The sequence below is a fragment of the Lepisosteus oculatus genome, chromosome 29 (genome assembly GCF_040954835.1).
Source record: "Lepisosteus oculatus isolate fLepOcu1 chromosome 29, fLepOcu1.hap2, whole genome shotgun sequence".
NCBI classification, from domain to species: domain Eukaryota; kingdom Metazoa; phylum Chordata; class Actinopteri; order Semionotiformes; family Lepisosteidae; genus Lepisosteus; species Lepisosteus oculatus.
In genome coordinates, this window is record NC_090724.1 from 1404818 (window position 1) to 1424444 (window position 19627).

General features: G+C 41.8%; 1 protein-coding gene across 3 annotated transcripts; it reads left to right on the forward strand.

Moving 5' to 3' along the window:
* Positions 1–598: 598 nt before the first annotated feature.
* reep6 (receptor accessory protein 6) lies at positions 599–18946 on the forward strand. 3 transcript variants are annotated; one of them, XM_015365759.2, is made up of 7 exons: positions 599–929; positions 5917–6010; positions 6446–6584; positions 9284–9452; positions 12595–12668; positions 15995–16019; positions 17750–18946. In XM_015365759.2, the coding sequence occupies exons 1-6, from the start codon at positions 812–814 to the stop codon at positions 16013–16015; spliced, it is 615 nt and encodes a 204-aa protein (XP_015221245.1). In that variant the 5' UTR covers positions 599–811; the 3' UTR covers positions 16016–16019; positions 17750–18946. The 3 variants fall into 3 exon arrangements, with proteins under 3 accessions (XP_015221245.1, XP_006639971.2, XP_015221246.1); XM_006639908.3 differs by lacking the exon at positions 15995–16019; XM_015365760.2 differs by lacking the exons at positions 12595–12668; positions 15995–16019 and having other exon boundaries at positions 600–929.
* Positions 18947–19627: the final 681 nt, after the last annotated feature.

The following is a 19627-nucleotide window of genomic DNA, read 5'->3' on the forward strand; positions in this document are numbered from 1 at the left end:
GTGTATTTTTAGACACATAGCGTCACTTGCTGGATAGGAAGAGTAACACAGAGGAGGCGCTGAACGCAGTGTACTCAAGTACCAGTGCAAGACTTGAGACTTTATTGCCAGTCATTTTTTACGACTGTTTTCTGTTCAGTGAAGATAAAACATTTTCAATTTTACAATTACACATAGTACAGCTAAACTGATTCTAATTAAGTACAAATAAAAAAACAAAACAAATAAAAATGAAATTTCAGTCCACCAGAAATTATACCAGAGACCTACAGTATATGAATGCGTATCGACATAAAAGTCATGTACGGTATATCAGAACTGAATTACGTGTTGGGAAATACAGATGGGTTTTAAGAACTGAAGGTTCGTCTAAAATGTTTGACGTTTATAAATGACTTTACGTTTTCATCCTAGAATAGGAGTATATCAGTTCCGACACATCAAAGTCTGTTTCAAGTAAACTATAACTCGAAAGCTCTATTGCGTTCTCTAATGACGTCTGGCTGATGAACGTTTCCCTTGTCCTACACCTGCTCTCTCACCTGTGCACCTGCTGCGGGTGCGTGTCAGCTGACAATCTAACCCCCCTCCTCCGGCCGTGACGCACTGAGTGGCGGCTCGGTCACAAAGCGGATTGAAAGACCGGGGCAGAGTGCTAGTCCCGTCAGCGAAATTGAAGATTTCACATTCCCGAAATAATCGGAACCGAAACACTTCCTAGCCTTTCGCATTCTCCGTTTCTGTCCTCTCTGGCGGTCCTTGTTTGCAGATGTCGATTTAGAGACCAAAAAAAAACCTGTTGCGTTCGACCATGTTTGCCAAACTGAAAGACCGTTTTGAGAAGTTTCTGAACGAGAAGAACTTTGTAACCGACTGCCTGGGGAAGATCGAGGAGAAAACCGGAATTAAGAAACGTTACCTGGCGACAGGTGAGTCACCTTCCATATGCCCGCTCTACCTTTCACCTTGCACGAAACGTGGCTGAATATTTTAGTGAGTTTAACTTTCATTTTGGTATTTTTCTTAAATTGTCGCTGTGGTGAAAATTGATAATGGCACTTTAGTGTTGTATATCACGGAAAGACCTTTTGTGTATTAAAAAAACAACCTAAAACTTCAGTTCGGTCCGAAAACGCTGCTGTAGCCCGACCATCTGCTGGAGTAGTTTCAGTAAACGGTGGTTCTTCTGCGGCTGTGAGTGTAACCTGTAGGCTCAGGTTAATCTCTGTGCAGCTCTTAACTGGAATTAAGTGCCCAACAGTTGAATTAAATCTCATTGCAACTGCCGAAATGTAATCCTTGTTCAGTACGAATTGTAGTACTGTATGTACTCCTTTGGTCTCTTTGAGAGAGTTGGTCGTTATGCCTCTCAAGATGTTTGAAATTGTATTAATTTTAATAATGTCCATTTACTTTCTGATTGATAAGTTTTCGATAGAGCATAATACTATAAGTATAATTAACTTTAAGTTAAAATGATTGAGTGGAAATATGTAACAACCTAAGGTGTTGGAAAACATATCTCGGTCTTAATGATTTTGTACCTTCTCAACGGCAGGCTATTATATAATAACAACATTATTATACAATAATGTTGTATACGAACTGTTTTGTTGAATGCCAATAACCGAGCATTAAGATATCGTCAAATGCATGTTAAATTATGTAATAACTTCCCTTCCTCGGGCTGCGGGTTATTTGTAACATAATCTTGAATGTGAGCTATCAGTTTCAGCCGCCTGTTCGGTGTCCTGTGCCTGCGCTGAGCTGGACAGAGCGACACACCTGCGCCTTTCGCAGGCAATCCGACAAGCCGTGCAAATATTCCACATATTTTACGTCACCCTCAAGCGACTTTTTTTGTATTCCGATGTAGCATCGCCTCACTGCACCGATAGTTGCTTTAGTCTTCCATAATCCAAAAAGTGGTGTGGTAACACATAAAAAAACAATCTCAGACATCTCAGTAGAATCAGCTAGTTCATGTGCATAAATTTGAAATGTAACCATATATTGAAGGACTTTCTTATTTTTGTGTTTTCTGCCCTGATAGAGGGAGATGGAATTTTAAAATTATAACAGAAAAAACTATTTCTAAAGAGTCCCTTTGACAGAGTGACTCCCATCTTAAAATACCCGTTGTCTCCTAGTGATGGTTAGAGCCATCTATAGTTGCTCCATGACTGGCAACCTGAACTGTATATAAGTTGACTTCTCCCTGCTGACAGCTGGTCCCAGGGCTATTTTTAAATTAAAATAGTTGTGTATCAAATGAACACAAGACAGAATACTTAAAGGTTACTCTGTCATGGGAGGGTTCAGAGTAAAGATGTGTTCATCTCAGTTCATGGTTGTTTACAATCAGTGTTTTCTGTCAGTTCTGTCAGCCTGATGCTTCTGATTACTGAGATGAGCCTCCTACAGGTTCCCTTTACAGTTTGCTGTTGTGGTTACCGGCTAAGCATGGATAATCCCTCTTCTTGAAATTTCGTAGTTTGGTCCCTTGGACTCTGAACCTGCCACAAAAACTTCTTTCTAATCAGGACAGTTTAGATTAGATTGGCAAAGTGGCACAGTGGTCAGCAGCACTGGGGCCCCAGGTTCGATCCCTGGGTTTGTGTGAGTTTTCTCCAGGAGCTCTGGTTTTCTCCCACAGTCCAAAGACATGCTGATAGGTCACCTGGCTTCTTAGTATTTTAGCCCATGTGTGTGAGTGTTTGTGCCTGTGATGGACTGCTGTCCCATAGGGCGTGCCCTGCCTTGTGTCCGTTACCTGCTGGGATAGACTCCAGCTCCCCCGTGGCCCTGTGTTAGATAAAGCAGTTAGAAAATGAATGGATAGTTGAGTTCCAATGTTTTTTTTTCCCCAAAGAGATGAACACAATCTTCAGTATTTAATGCAATTCAAAAGCTGAAGCTCAATATATTTTTTGATTTCCACTCTTTAGTTGTGCTACGTATTCCTCACTGTGGGTCGGATGGATATTGGTGTTGATCTGGGACACGGTATTACAAATATTATAAATAGCTTAGTGACGTTTGTGCTGCAGGGTGAAAAGCTACTCTGTGCCATCTGCCACAGGACTCTCCAGCAAAAAGAAACATTGTGCCTCACCAATTCCTAGCCTGACTAAAACTGGTTTGCTATGCATTGGACATTTTGCAGTAGATTACAGTATGGCCATATTATCTATTAACACTATTTTAGGACTGTGTTTTATAGACTGTGATGCTAGAACATCCCTTCATTCAAACATTGAAACATGAAGCTGTACAGTGCAGATAAAATGTTTGTGAACGCCCAATATTAATTGTGGGAAATATCCTTCCAGTCATCAAGCATGGTGGTGGGAATATCATGGTTTGAGGCCACTTGCCTTCATTGATGGAATCATGAATTGTATGAGCAACGCCTGGGTGAGAATGTTAGACCATCCCTTAATCAACTGAAGCAAGCTGAACGTGCAAGGAAACTCTCAAATGTCACCAACTTGAAACAGTTCTACAAAGACGAATGGGACAACATTCAGGAAGTCAGTGCAAGAGACTGATGAACAGTTACAGGAAAGGTTTAGCTGAAGTCATTGCTGATCAAGAAGAAGCCATCTGACCTTAACATACTTACGTGAAGATATTTACTGTTGAATCGTTTTCTTTTAGTAACCTGATTGAAAGAACACAAAAAGATAAGATATATTTGAATTTTCTTCTTTTATTAAGACTTTCATGGAGCATTATGCACATTTTATTTACATTATAAAGTTCTTCAGAATGAGATAGTGACAGGAAATGTTACAGACCAGTTGCTTAAACATTTGGTGACTCACATGGTGGTATATAGTGTCATATTGTTTGAAAGCCAGTTATTTGTTCCTTCACTGAACAGACATGCATTCATCTTGCAGAGCATGCTTTCTAATGAAATAATGGGCTCCAGGCAGCACCAGCACCCTAGTGCTGCATAGTATACCACAGCTGCCTGCAGGATAACTGGTGCTGGGCTCCCACGTGTTCCTACCGACTTCTGTAAAAGTCTGGCTGGATTTGATTGAGATGTTTGAATGGGGACCTTTATCATTGTAGCATACACGTTTCTGTTCTACAGTTCTGGATCAGTTTCTTTTAACTGATCAGTTGTCCTGATTGTTAATTGTGTTGCATTACTGTGAAGACATCCCCTGTAATGGACCAGAGTCCTTTCAATATTGTTTTCTGATCCTCCAGGCCTGGAGTTGAGCACCTATGTGATGAACACACATACTGTGGTCTTTTTTAAGTTAAATCAGGTATCGCATAACTAGTTCTCCTACTTTGCAATAGATTTTTAAATTGATTTGTCTATTTGGATGTCACAAGAGGTCCAAATCAAGTTGCTGTGTTTGGGGGCCAAACCAGGAAATGTAATATGTGGTGGTATCCAGAGATCTATCTTCTTAATTTTAAGGCACTAATTATCTTGTTTTTCTCTGGAGTTGAACATGCACACAGTGGAAGACAGGTTGGTGATGTTAAACTTCAGGACTATAAAAGAAATGGAATAAGGAGTTGAAAGATTAACAAAACAGATAGTGCTGACACTGCCCACTTTAAAGAATGAAAAACAGCCTGCGGATATGATTTGCTTATGCAAATAAAATTGTAGCTGTTGTTGAATAACTCTTCAGTGCACTTACTAAAATGACGTGCTGTGACGCTGCTGCACCTCGAAAATATCAGATGTAAAAAATCCAAAATAATTATTCTAGGGGTCAGCTCCAGATCTAGGAAATGTGATGGTCATTTAACAGAAAAACCCACCCAGCAACAGGCACAATTTAACACAAGCTTGTGGGAGACTCTATTTGCATGAGGACCAGTAGAGTTTAGAGTTGAGGGCAAGCTTGAGGAAATACAAAAAAAAAATTGTACATAAGACAGGAAAAGCCAGTTAGTTTGATTTGGAAAACAAAGGTGTATTTTGGTGTTGAAATCTTTCAGGAGGTTGTGAAGAGGTTGTGTAATTTTGCAGAATATATTTTTTTAAATGTCCACATGGGACACAAAAGCTGTCAGTACCTGCTAAACGTTCATGAGACAGACTCAGTTGTGTCACTTCTGAGTTTGTATTAAATACTGTCGATGTGCAGCACAAGCCTTTATGTCTTGAGCCGGGTGAGGTCAGGCACAAATTACCTTACGGTACACACCGCCCTGTGAGAGCGCCTGGGTGTTTGAGAGTGCCTGGTTTATGCCTGTCTTATTTGCTTATCTGCTCGTTATCCTTGTTTATATCCTGTAGGAATCGCTTTTATTTACTTGGCTCTGTAGACAATAAAAAGGTTTATGAAAGTGTTTGCTAGAAAAATGTGCACAATGAGTGCATGATATCTTGGAGAGAAAGCTCGGCAGTTTAACTCGCTTCCCAGCAGTTGGATCTATTTCAGCTTTTGTGAGCTGCAGGATGTACCGTGGGCAACAAAGAATACATTAATGGCAGAAAAATTGCCAGACGGAACCTGAACAAAGGAATAAGAATCGAGCTGCTACAGGTGTGGGTATCAGTTCTTTACTAAAGGCAAAGGCAGAGTAACAATGTTGCTTAGCCTTCCACAACATGGAATAAACTACTGAGTCATGTTATTGAAGTGGTACCCTGGCTTCAAACAAACTTTTCTAGCCACTTCTTTGGAGGAGCAGAAGCCTATCCTGGCAAGCAATGGGTGCCAGGCAGGGTACACCCTGGAAGGGACGCACAGATACGAGCACCCATGCACTCACACAAGGGTCACTTTTCCCAGAAGCCAATTAACCTACCACTGTGTTTTTGGACATGGAAGAGCACAGGAAGTTTTTAATCAGTGATGAGTGCAGCGGTCATTCGAATATGTATTTTTGAATAATTTCAGTACTCATTCAAGTTTTCTGCTTTGTTTACAGGTACAGTCTCCTTCACTGGCCTGTATTTGATTTTTGGCTATGGAGCCTCCTTGCTCTGCAATTTAATAGGATTTGTGTATCCGGCTTATTTCTCGTAAGTACAATTTTTCCCATTTCATTAGTCTATCAGGATTGTCTGTCTAGTTTGAATATCAAGCCTTCACTTTAGAGCATGATTTGACATGCAGAAATACAAGCCCCCAGGGGGCACTGTTACCTGGCAAGCTCCTGATGTCCTCGTCCACACTAGGCCTCCCACCTCTGGAGTCACTCTGCCAGTTGTGCACTACAGCTGGAACCAGCGATGTCTGGGCTATTTATTCCTTCGACACTGTAGACAATAAAAAAGCTTTAAGAAAGCATTCACAAGAAAAAACGCACTCAACCACCAGTTTCATTTCTATAGAGCATGTTAGTCATGGAGGGAGACACAGAGTACAGGTATCCAGTGGACACAGGGGACGGACCCCAGTGAACCAGCTGCTCCTCCTGCCAGCTTTGACCTCGGTGCCCCCCTCTCCTCTCGCAGGATCAAGGCCATCGAGAGCGCTAACAAGGAGGACGACACGAAGTGGCTGACGTACTGGGTGGTGTACGGCATCTTCAGCGTGGCGGAGTTCTTCTCTGACATCTTTCTCTACTGGTTTCCCTTTTACTACGCATTAAAGGTAAGGAGAGGAGAGAGGGTCTGATTTTTTTCCAACCCCAAATCGTTATGCAGAAAGTTACTGTCTCATTTGGGTGGTACGGTAAATCATTCACATGACGGAGTTGGACATTCGCAAATTTGCTTATTCTCGCAAAATCATTAGTGACCGCTTTTTCTGCATTCGAGGACCAGAATGGCTTGTTCCTGGTCTGTGCAGTAGGAGCACACGTGCGCATCTTCATCTCTCACACCTGCTGTACCTGACCTGCATGGGTTACTGTAGTAGAGGCACAGCAGGGGTACGTGAGGTAACATGCTTATGTACGGTAGCAGGGCATCGTGGGTGATGCTTTAGTTATGCGGTTTCCATGAGGAAAGCTTTAGATGTGCTTTGTGTGTGGACATAAAAGCTGTGTCAGCACTCTATCACGAGAGTAATGTCTGTACTTGAGTGTTATGTTGCAAAATAAAAACCTCTGTGGGTCCCTAAATTCTTAGTTCTCGTATTTCCCACTGAGAGGATAATAAAAGAAATTAGAAGAAGAAAGAGAATGAGATTAACCACAGGGGGCAAGAGACGAAGTTGGTGAGTGTCAGTGCGACAGTGAGTACATTTAATTAACTTTCTTGTCTATTACTATAGACAAAATATTACTGTTACTAAACTTTATTATAGTAGAGTAGTACTGCATTAAGTATAGTTCAAGTGGGGAGCTGTATCAGCATGCGTAGGCTGCAAAGGAACAAATAAATTCCATGCTGAAAAGAGAAGACGTTTCGACTGTATAGCCTTCTTTGGGTGTGAAGCAGAGCCTTATAGGGGCATTTACAGAGAAAAATAATTCACGGTATTCATTTTCATTAAAAATACAATAAATATCCTGACACCATTTCTGCAGTGTTTACCAGTGATAACACGGGTATTTCTGCGGTAATGAACTGCCGATCCATACCCTGCAGTCACAGCTCATGACACACACTCATGGGGGAGGACACAGTAGCACAGGAGAAACTGAAGACTAAAACTCTCTTCACAGAATGTGTTGTATGAGCACGCCATTACACAAGGAATTAAGTTTCTAAGGACAAATTTTCACAATTATTCCCATTCACAAAATTCAATTGGGAGTGCAAACACATGGTTCTCCATCCACAGTGCAGTGAGGCAGCAGAAGAGCCAGTTCCTGAACCAGGACCCACCTGGTGATGAACCTTGTATTTTAACCATATGGCCTCCTGCATGTGTTGTTTCATTTTGCTTTCACTCTTCCTCACTCTAGTCCTCACCTCTCACCTCTTAAGCTTTCATCTGGTTCTGCCACATGGCCATAAATTAAGGCAGAATAGATCAGGGACTGGTACCAGCAGCAGTATAGCAGGGGGATTATGAAAATGAACCTGACCAGACTGCGTGCTGTGCTTCCTTACAGACAGTTTAATGGAGTCTTTGGCTACTGATTTGTGTAGTATGTAAGCTCCTCCATATTACCAAGTCAGTATGTACTGTACTGTGTTTAGAAGCCATCTTGTTAGGCTGGCCTGTTTATGGCTTACTGTTCTGTACAACTATTGAGTTGGGAAGATGTGGGTGGACATGAGAGTTGGCAAAACTAAAGTAAAAATAAATAAAATAAATCTGTGAAACATCCCTCTGGGATATCCTTGATAAATAGCTGTGAATAAAATAATAGGCAATTATACAGACTGCTTGTGGAGGCACTGTGTTTTACATGAGAACTGTTCTAAGGAAATTCCACTCGGTGTTGCACTGTTTCTCAGAAACGGAGCTGGTGACAGGTGCTGAACAGGAGCAAACCCAAGACCTCCGTGTGCACACAACCGTTAATGACAGCTGTTGTCTGGGCTGCTCTAGTTTAAAAAAAAAAAAACATTCCACCTATAGAAATACCAAGCTTTCAGAACTCAAAGTAACAATGGTTTAATCGCTACGTTCCCAATAAATCTCTTTCTCAGTGTTATTTTGGCATTCTCCTGTTAAATGTTGGGTGGGTGTGACTTTAAGTGGAAATGAGCCTAATGTAGTGGGTGGATTGCTAGATGAGAATGGTTAGGTTCTCGAAAAGGCCTTGTTTTTGTTTTGAGACTCAGATTGTCATTAAACATTTTTGTTGGAATTGGCTCCTGCTAAAGGAACATTTCTTTTTCGAGCTGCACTGATACAAATAAACCCCATAAATATGAGCAGTCACTGATCATTGTTGACACCGATTGTGGCATCTGCCACACATACGATGCAAAATATGCCTCTTTATTCATGTATGGTTCTCCAGGCGATGTGCAATGATGTATCCAATCTGCAATTAGCATGTTCAGTGTGAGTCTGATTTTGTTTAAATGATTCCTGTTGGCATGAAACATTTTAAGGATGAATTATTAGATAATGTTTTATGGGTCAGGTAGTGGCTCAGTCCTGTTGTTTACCTTTTGGCTCAAGGAAAGAAGCACCTTATTTTTTTGATTATACGCTGTCTCTGTAAGATTGTCTGCTCTACACTTCTTTGTTCCGTGGTCTTAATCATGTGCTCTGCAAGTGTATTTTCTTCTCCTTGTACCGGTTCCTGCTGCTTTTTCATTATCCCATTTCCCAGTGTTCACTCCTTGGCTCATACCCTTCCAATTTCTGCCTTTTCCCCTTGATCCTGCTTCCCAGTCTCTCTCTGTGGCTGTAACCCCCTCCTCTCCTCTCTCTCCTCTCAGTGCATCTTCCTGCTGTGGTGCATGGCCCCAGTGAGCTGGAACGGGTCGCAGATCTTGTACACGCGTCTCGTCCGCCCATTCTTCCTCAAGCACCAGGCCTCCGTGGACAGTGTGGTCAACGACCTGAGTGGGAAGGCCATCAACGCGGCGGAGAACGTCACCCGCGAAGGTACGGCCGGGGGGCCCCGCGTGTCCGCTGGCTCCCTGAGCAACATGGTGCATCTCGAACCGAGAGCGCGCTTCTCTCCCCAGTGACGTGCGGGGGCGTGGCCCAAGCCAGCCAACCGTATTGGTGAGGTCAGTGGCTGGATGAGATCCTCCCGTCGGGACAGGGAGCGTTTTTGTACACTGAGGCTGGTAGGAGTGTGGAACAAGCTCCTCCACAATCCTGTTGCAGCCGGTACCCTGGTTTCATTCAAGAAAAAGCTTGATGAGATCCTTGGATCAATGAGCTACTAATTACAAAACGAGATAAGAGGCCATTCAGTCATCCATCCTTTGTAACTTGGGTTCCTGTGTAGCACTTGTGTGGTAATTCAGTGGCCGAGCTGCGACACTGGCAGCGTCTTGCAGTGATCCAGTCTTGGGCACCTGCAAGATGTGTCACTGTCAGCGATTGTGTTTTGTAGAAAGAGGGAACTGACCAGGGTCACAAATGGAGGTGGGGAGGGGCTACTTTTATGATAGAAAATATAAAGGACCCCTTTACACAGAGAACAGCAGGTGACTGGATCCATCATTGTTGCCATGTGGTTGAAGCCAGTTCCCTGGACCCCAAGAGCTTCTATCAAACAGTCATCTGCTAAAAATTCCCACGAGCTATGCAATAAAACCATCTCTGACCTTGTGACCTTTTTTACATTTTCATTCTATCCACTTATTATTGGTTAGATGCTGAGCAGAGCTCTGGGGTACAGTATTTCTTTGCAGGTTTAAAACGGCCATCTCAAATGGATCTTTGGTTTAAACACATTCATAGTATATGAGAACGAAAATCCTCCAGAATGAAGAGTGAGGAAGACATGTTTGTCTGTAGTCCAACACAAGAAAGGTCTTTTCTATAGTATATAAAGCTATCCTCTTCGGCTGTGATATTAAGGACTAGCCAGGCACAAATGTGGTTGGTACACAGAACTATGAAAAGGAGAAGTTAGGGGTAAATGCTCTTGCTGGGCTTAACTGGGCCTGTTGCTTTCCTTAATTTTTTTAGAATCTGATTTGTCACAAAATGCCCTCGGAATTGTAACTATGTTGGTGCAGAAGAGAGTTTGGGATCTTATATTTAAAACCTAAGTGGGATTGCTGTTTTCTCTCTATACCCCAGAGTGCTTTATGGTTTCGTGTTACAGGTGTGGTTCAGGATTAGCATAAACAATTAGCTGTTTTCTGCCAAGCCCAGTTTACCACAATCTTGAAAAGTTGAAAAAGCAGTATGGTTTCAAAATGAAAGCAGTTTCATCTGCTGTCTGTTAAATTATGGATTAGTCTCTCGTAAGAAGCAAACGCGCAAATGTAAAGTGGTTTTAAAGTTTAATGAACTAGGCCCGACTGCTCTCTTTCACTGCCCTTGAAAATTAAGACTAAAGCTGCTTTCCTAAAGAACAGCTCGCCTTGCAATGTGTCAACTGGATTTTCATTGATGTCCTATATAAATCAAATTATTTACAGTTGGTGTTTACATAAGCCTTAAATGAGCACAATTGTGTGGTACTGTGCTTCTCTACATCGATCAGTAACATTTACAAGAAAATAAGATGTATTGGTGCTTCTTTCAGTATTTTGCTCTCGCAGTATTTACTCTTTATTTCCAGCCAGTTTGGTTCAGAATTCTTCCTTTGTTTTAAAAAGCTGGAAGCTTCTAGTCCTTTTCTTCATTTGTTTGGAGGTGAGTGTACACAATGTAAACACAGCCTCTAATTATGCTCTGAAATGTCTGCAGCTCGTGAAAAACAAGCCTTTCTGTTTCCCCCTTCTTGACTTCAATTAAAAAATACGCCACACACCAGTGAGCCGAAGTATTTGCCAACTCTCAAATATTAATGGAAACATGGTATTTTTTTAATTAAATGATTCTCTTTATAACCAGTCACAGAGTATTGTTGGGACTTTTCTCCAATATGCACTAATTGCGTATTTAACCCTCATTTGAAGGCACACTGGGGACTCCACCATTTTAATGCCTGCAAATGGCTTTGCTTTGTAAAACCAAATTACATTCGTGCCAAGAACTGAATCTTGGAGTAAACATTTGCACTGTCAGATGTCTGATGGAAAATCTGGACCTGAAATGGAAAGCTAAAGTTACAGAACTAAGCAGACGCTAAACTCCTATGTCTTTTCTATGTTCAGCTTCCATGTAAAAAGCTGCTAAAAGACCTGAAATAAAATTGCTGATATCCCATTTTCTTTTGTTATCTGATGTTAATAATTTATTTTATCCCTCCCTTAAAATCTTCAGCAAAGCATGTTGCTTAGTTGTTCCTGAAGTGGTACTTCTAAAGCTAGCACTTGAAATCTCCAGAGAGCGCAGCAAGATGGAGCATTGCAGACTAGAGCTGTATGCTTATTGTATTGTGCCTGCCTGAATAATCTACTTTAACATGCTTTTAGACCATGCAATTAAAACATCAGAGGTTGCAATAATTGCTGGATAATTGCTTTTGTGAGAGAAAGCCTATTTTGCTTTAATACCCAGTAATGATAATGACGATTTTAATTGTCTGTCTTCTCTGTACTCTCTACTGATTTTTCCTTGTCCTGTAAGTATAAAGAGTCGCTGTGATGAGGGAGATTGAAATATTATTGCCTGTATCTTAGCCCATACTGCCATGTCATCTCATGGAATCCAATCTCCAACACTTCTAGATAAAACGGAGTGAAGTTATCTCATTTTGGTTGCTAATAGACCATGTTTTGGTGATTGTCTGGTGACTGAAAAAATTTAGATGAATGCAGATTGCAGCAACTTGTAATGAATGTTTTTACTGAGTTCCCTTCAATTTCAAATGTCTCACGGCTTTCAGCTGAAGAGTAAATTCTAGAGCAGCCTGCTTTGCACTTTAGTACTGGCTGAAATCAAACCTTCAACCTGCCCCCTAATGAGATCAGTGCAAAATTGTAATTTATTATTTCCCAGAGACCCCTTGCCTTGCGAAGACGAGCCCTGCCATTAAGCACTGTAGTGCAATTACAATTTGTGCCCAGCAGGCTGCTCCAATGTTTTTGTTAATCTAGGCCTTAATGTGTGACCGCATGTTTGCTTAAATACTTACCAGCTCTCTTTTCTTCTTCCGTTTTTCTTCCGGCTGCAGTCCTGCACACACTGGTACAAAGCAAGACCCTTCTGCCCCCGGAGGCAGGCCCTAAAGAGCTGCCCAGCACGTCTGTATGTAACTAACTGCTCCTTGACTCCCTCCTCCCCATGTGACTGCAGCTTCTGCCTAGAGGCCGGCTTGAGCTTTCCAGCACCTTGTTGCCAGAGCACACACTGCATGACTAACTCCCACGCCATTCCGACTCCAGAGACCCACAGGTGTAGAGTGACAAAATCCTAAAGGTAGCTGCAGTTATTGACACTGAACTGCATGGGATGACGAGTACCAAGCAAAACTGAAACAGTCAAATCCAGTTCCTCCATTATCGTCTGCTGATGGAAGAACTGCGTTGTCCTGAAAATGCCAACATGAAGAGGGGGACTTTCTGAAAAGATAAGCCTCCTAATAGTGTATAATCTCCTCATAGAAGATCATGTGATTGTGTTTTCTGCTGGGGGTTCCTGCAGAGTTGGAAAGTCCAGGCACTTATGTGACAGAGCTGTCACAGGTGGAAACGGTGTCTGGAACAGATGGATTTTTGCTTAAGAACAGAATTTGCTCCGCACTTATTAGGAGGTCCTAAGCATGTGAAGATTCCTGACAAGTGAAAGAGTGTTCCAGTGTGGAAGAAGGGCCCAAAAGTATTTTTTTCTTGAAATTTTCTGAATGAGTTTTATTCGGAGGTGAAAAAATGGGAGAAATTATTTTGCATAACATCAAAATGCTTTGAATGTTCATTTTAACAGCATAGCTCAACCCAAACATTATTCCTGCCTGGGTATGGATAGTTTTTTCTGTTACTTTACCTAATAATAACTAATAATGCTTGCGATCAGCTCAGCATACTTGTTATGAATCTTCATGCTCATCAGGTGTTTAAATTCATTGTCGTCGGCCCTCCACCCTCTCCCCGCCCCTGCCTGCTTCACACACCGCTCTTGAGAAGCTCTGCGCTCTCACCTCTCTCTGGTGGGAGCGCGGCTGACAGACGTGACACTGCACAGGGCCACACAGGTGTGTGGCAGAGCAAATACCTTCAAACGACGCCTCGCATAGTGCTTTTCACCTCCGAGCTGCTTCCCAGAAACAGAGCCCCGTCTTGGCTGTTTCTCATACTCCTCCCACTGGAACGCATGGTGCATCGTACCTACAAAGTAGGCAATTCATTCAGTGTGATCAATATTCAATTTTAAATGTTACTGATACCTCTGCCCATTCATTTCATTGAATGTCCATTCTTTAAAGCAAGCTCTAGTTAAGATATTTATTTTTCTAGAAAAGGTGACATCTGTACCATGCAGCTTTAGAAATAATGATTTTTGGAAGGATTGTCGCAAAGCTACTAAGGTAAACTTCCTATGACAACCCAACTTAACTGCTTAAGCTCCCAGAGTTTCTCAATGTCTGTGGGTAAGACTGTTTAAATGGCTCAATCCTGATAATTTCTCTTCTGGCTCAAGAAGGTGTCTGGCAGTGGATAATGTAAAATTAGGAGCGCCACCTGCTGCCAGCTTTTGGTCTGTGCAGTGGCATAGCATAGGCATTGTCATGCACTCAAGCCATCAGATAAAGAAAATCTGGAATATGGGTAAACCCCAGAGATCAGGAAGTGAAGCAGAGCTGCCACTCTCATGTCATTAAGAATTAGGGAATTAAAATAGCCTGAGCTCTACAAGACATCTGTGTCAAGGTCATTACATCAATATTCTCTCTTTGTAGAAACTATTACAATAATGCCACTGATTGGAAGGAAAAGCCTTTACTTCTAGTTCTGCTTGAAAGCAAAGATGCACAGGCTTGCTGTGGGGGGTATTTTCTGCTGCTGCTGGTGAGATTTTTCTCTGAACTTTTTTTAATTGTTCTCCTGGGGCTTGAATATCAAATTACTTTGTGCTGTTAGCTGGAGATGTTAGCAGATTAAAACAATTCATGTGTTTGGAAACCTAAGCAGGAATAGGGATTAGTTTGGCCCAGTTTCTGTCTCGTTAGGGACATTAATTGGACATGACAGGAGCTGAGGAGCAATGCCACATTGATCAATTCAACAGGTGGCTTGTTAAATTACTTCAGAGAGAATCAAGGGCTGAAATCTCTGCACTCTTGATCTCTCAAGGACCAGTTTTCTTAGAGGAACAGATTCCTTCCCTGATTCATCCACAGATTACAGGTGTTGCCCATCTTTAACAGCAGGTTTTTTACAGAAAAAAAAAACTAAACTAATTGCCAGACTTTATCAGAATTCAATGCAGGACAAGGTTTGATGTACTTTTCTTGAACTATCCGATTAGTTGCAGGACTTGTTCCTACGGACAATATCGAGCAGTGCTGGTGTTCAGTTGTTTAAGACCCACCCAGTGCAGGTCAGTTAGAAAGCCACTGAGCAGTGTGGTCCGTGTCCTTCAGGCAGCTCTGGTCCTTCAGGTATTCATTCTTTTCCTCATCTGCAGACCCCTGCAGCTGAAAAGAGTCCTTGCACACACTCGCAATGCCCTTCCCTGTTCAACCTTATTGCTAAAAGATCAAACCATAAAATACTTTTTTTTTCCCACAAATGAGGGTCCCTTTGGTCTTAAAGACTTAGTGTAAGTCAATCTTTTCACCTTTGAAGCATCACAGTGGGACTGTGTGGAGCTCGGATATTGACCTGCACTGCTACACAAGCACTTTTTCTTTCTAGATTCCATGGCCATGAATCTGTTTGATTTCAGGTTTGTTGTATATGTGCAGTTTTTAAGCCCTTCCATTCACAGCTATGGAGAAACTATTTTTTCAATTTATAGTGAGCGTTCTCTATTTTTCATACTTTTGCTGTAAATTGATGAACAATAAAAGCAGAAAAGACAGAGAACTGACTTATTTATAGCTGATGAGTCTGGACATTTGGATAAAACCGTTTGATTGCTGTATAGATAAAGAGCCTGGCTTGAACATTGAAGCACATCTCATTTGGAAACTAAAAGGACTTACAGACACACCTTCAAAGATATTTAAGGACTATTAGTGCTGTATTGGTTTCAGTTTCTTTTTGTGTACTTTTCAAATTTGAAACTTGCTTTTCAAGCAGTGTTTAGAAATATAAGAACACACATCTGGGAGGGCTTTCAGCACAAACCAGTTTGCAACACTGACTGTTCTCCCAAGCTGTTCTATCAAGCTGTTTTGAGAGGAGGGGCATTCATATCACGACTGAAGTCACGGGCCAGGTGTAAGTTGTGTTGTGCATGTGTCTTCTCACCTGAAGCCCAGATTCAGGATGAGAAAAGTACACGAAAACACTGGCTCTGAAATCAGCCGAGATGTCTGATGTATCTAAAACCCATTCAAGTGAAGTGACTGATTTTTTTAGCATATTTTCCATTGTCGCATCTCTCTGCCTTGCATGTCTGTACCCATGTAGCCTGATCTGTCTGTAGACTGAGCAGGTAAGTTTGACAAAGTTTGCATCCTTCTCTTGTTTTTGTACTCTCAGGTCACCAAGAATTAAGTGGAAATTTTATGGCATCGGGTTACCTTTGGACTCCCACGATTTCACTGTTTGTGTTTTTTTCTGTATATATATAATGCCCTCATAATGTTGGCACCAAGTTAACTCCGTCACAGATCCCATTACAAAGGGTTTTAGACATCATTGTCTTGTATAAATTGTAATGCTGCATTGCATTGCTTTGTGCAATTGTAAAACTCAAAGACATTTTATTTCAACATGTTTTTAGATGGAGACCAAGCTTATTTATCAGCATTTTCTGATTCCTTCATTCTGAAAGATGTCTGAACAAGCAGCCACATGAATTCACCACAGTAATAAAAGCTTTATCGGTGACCTTTCCTAGAACAAGAAGAAATGACCCTACCACTGCCTTAGCCTCAAATTAAAAGATTTATTGTAGATTTCTGTTTGCACTGCTGATTTCTGGTGCCAGAGAAACAGGAGTGCAGCAGTCAGTGTGGGGCAGGAGTTCTCCTTTCGTTGTGACTAAAGACCATGTGGTACAGTGTCTTTATTGGCGAGGGGCTCAGCATCTTGGAATTTGCTTATACAATTTAAATAAAGCTTCATTCCCTTGGGTGGCAGGACAGTTAGTGCTGATGCCTCCCAGCTCTTAGGTCCTGGGTTTGATACCTGACTGGGGTGCTTCTTTGTGGAGTCTGCATGTTATTCCACGCTTGCACGTCTTCTCCAGGTGCTGCGGGTTCTCCTTTACAAAGGCATGCTGGCTGGGTTAAGCGGTGTCTCTAAATTGTCCTGTGTTGAATGTGTTTTGATGGACTCGTGTCCCATCCAGGATGTAGCCCTGCCTTGTGTCCTTTGCTTTCAGGTTAGGCTGCAAGCCATCACTGCTTACCTGGAATAACCACCTTAGTGGTCAAGGATGCCTAATTCAGAGTTGTGTAGATTTTCTTTCTAGCCCTGTTTTTATAAATGCATTTATGAATAATATAGGTAATATACAGAATATCATAAATAATGTGTACCGTGTAATGTACCATTTTAACTAACCATTTTTTGCTTACGTGGTTAAGATGTGGAACTCTCTTAAACTCATTAACTCTAAAGAGGAAATACAAAAGGGGAGTTTAATTTAGGTAACTGTCCAGGATTTTCATTGCAACCCAAGATCTCAATCTAACCTGACTGATTTAAAGTTGATTTAAATTACCTTAAAAAAATTAAACATGTCCAGTTAAAATTGTTGGTATAAAAGATGCATTTGATCACAGGGTAGAGTGGAACAACTTTTAATTTTAATACTGATATAGAGCATTATAAGTAGCATTATATCTGACTAGCTCATCGGATCATTACAGAGGTTAAGTGAAGGAGGAACTGGGTAGATGGGAAGCCAGTGTGTCTCACAAATAGTTTGAAAGAGTTAAGCTATCTGCTGATAAAAGAGACAGCACTGCTTCACATGTTCTGCTAATATACTGTAGATCCTCACAGCAGTGCTGCACTGGTCCCAGATGGGATTAGTAGTTGCATCTGTGCTTTTCTGCGAGCAGAACATTTTCCTTCCCTGCTGTAGTTATGTGCTGCTCAGAAAGCAGCTCCACTAGTGGCAACAGCTGATTCATAGGCTTGTTAGTTGAGTCCTAGTTTCTGCTCATTAGATTGCCCTGCTTTTAAGTATCTATTATTCTGGTCTTCTTCCAGCCTCCAAGCTAGCCGTTGATCATGTGCTCAACCATGAGAAGTCCCAGTGATTTGGTGAAGAGGTACACGTCCGCTCCCACTGCTTGAACCAGGAGACTCCAGCTCCTCTTAACCGACTGATCTGCTCCCATGTTACCCCCCCTGTGGTAGAAGGAAAATGCCATCTGAACAAGAAAGGCCGGCTGACCCACGAGTATGAGTGCCATCTGAAAGAAGACAAACCCTCCACTGGCACCGTGCTTTAAAGCACTGTGTACCACTGCATGAAGCTCACCAGGGCTGATACTGTACATGTATGGAGATATTCACTTTTGTGCTGGCTTTTAGAATAAAATAGTTGTGCTTCCAGTCAAGACCGACGCCTCCTGCTTGCAATACCCAAGCAATTTTTAAGTTGAGTTTTTTTCATGCATTTTCCATTGTTTTGGACAGAGCCTTACACCTGCCATTCCTTTTTGTTCTTGTTTGTTTCTTGTAATATCGTACCAAACCACACACAAGTCCTCTGCAAGGAACACAAATGCTGACTGGTGCTGTATCGGCTCTCCTGCGGATTAGAGGATAAAATCGCACATAAAATCAGGGCTGATTGCTGTGGTGAGGATGAGCTCATGGTTGCTAGGAACAATTAGAATTGAAGTGACTGAAATCTGGAAAGGCTCAGGTTCAGTCTTGCTATCGACTAAAACTATCATCTCATTAGTAGGAGGTGGGGGGACATTCTGCAATGAATCACTTCACTTAAGTTTGATTGAAGAACCACACTTGTTCAATGTGTATCAAGGTTGAATACAATGGGTGGAAAATTATGGAGCAGGATACTTTTGTGTTGAGTTTTGTTGAATTTTCATTCCCATCTTATGTCCAGGACTGGGTTTCTTTCTCCCTCCGTGACCGTGATGGCAGCTGAGTGAGATACGTGAGCTCTTTCTGAAGTTCACGATAGCTGTGTGTCTGTTCATATTTCAGCTTCGCTTCTCTAGTTGAGGACTATTGTCAAAACAGCCACAACAACTGTCAGTCATAAATCACAATAGTATTTTAAATGATTGATTTTTTTTTATCATACTCGAAGGCATTTTCAATCAGAGCTTCACTTATGTACTTATTATCGGGGGGGAGGAGGTAATTTCTTCTTTGTACATGTGAATTTTGTCTTTTTTTAAATTTCTATCAATAAACCTGTGAACAACTGAATTTGTTTGGTCTTGTCACTAGCATGTACATCCGTCATTTGCATCGTTACAGTTGGCAGTTAATACCTAATAAAATGCTGCTTGTAAAGTCTATAAAGGTTTCAAGGGATGCAAGGGTGATATGGAAGCTTTTTCAACTGGGAAGGTTTTCACCTATTGGTTATTAAAACTGGTGAGACCGTGCTGAGCCCTTGGTTCATTTCTGGACCTGGGGTGCTGTCTGTGTGGAGTTTGCATGTTCTCCCCAGGTTTGCCTGGGTTTCCTCCAGGTGCTCCAGTTTCCTCCCACAGTATGGAAACATGCTGGTAGGATAGTTGGCTTCTGGGGAAATTAGCCTGGTGCCTGTGTTTGTGTCTTTGCCCTGCAGTGACCCTGCCTTGCTCCAGGTGCTTCCTGGGACAAGCTCTGGGTCCTCCATTACCTGAACTGGATGAAGAGGTTAGAAGATGGATGGATGGTTATAGTTCCTTAGTGGGTATACCTTATCCTAATCTGTTGTTCCTGCAAAGACACCCACATGCCAATGGATGCCAAGACTACACGCCCGGAGTCTGCACAGTCTTAAATTGCCCCCAGGGAATGAATAAAGTATTTTGAATTGAATTGGATCATGGAATGACAATGGCCCACATGGGATGGTCATTTGTGCAAGTATTATAATTTTTATTACCTAAACCAGTT

Bases quoted from the DNA above. Each gene is read 5' to 3' on its own strand.
- reep6 (XM_015365759.2), top strand. From the start codon at position 812: ATGTTTGCCAAACTGAAAGACCGTTTTGAGAAGTTTCTGAACGAGAAG. The intron at 9,453-12,594 runs GTACGGCCGGGG...TTCCGGCTGCAG, and splicing joins GGAGAACGTCACCCGCGAAG to TCCTGCACACACTGGTACAA. The intron at 12,669-15,994 runs GTATGTAACTAA...GTACCCATGTAG, and splicing joins AAGAGCTGCCCAGCACGTCT to CCTGATCTGTCTGTAGACTG.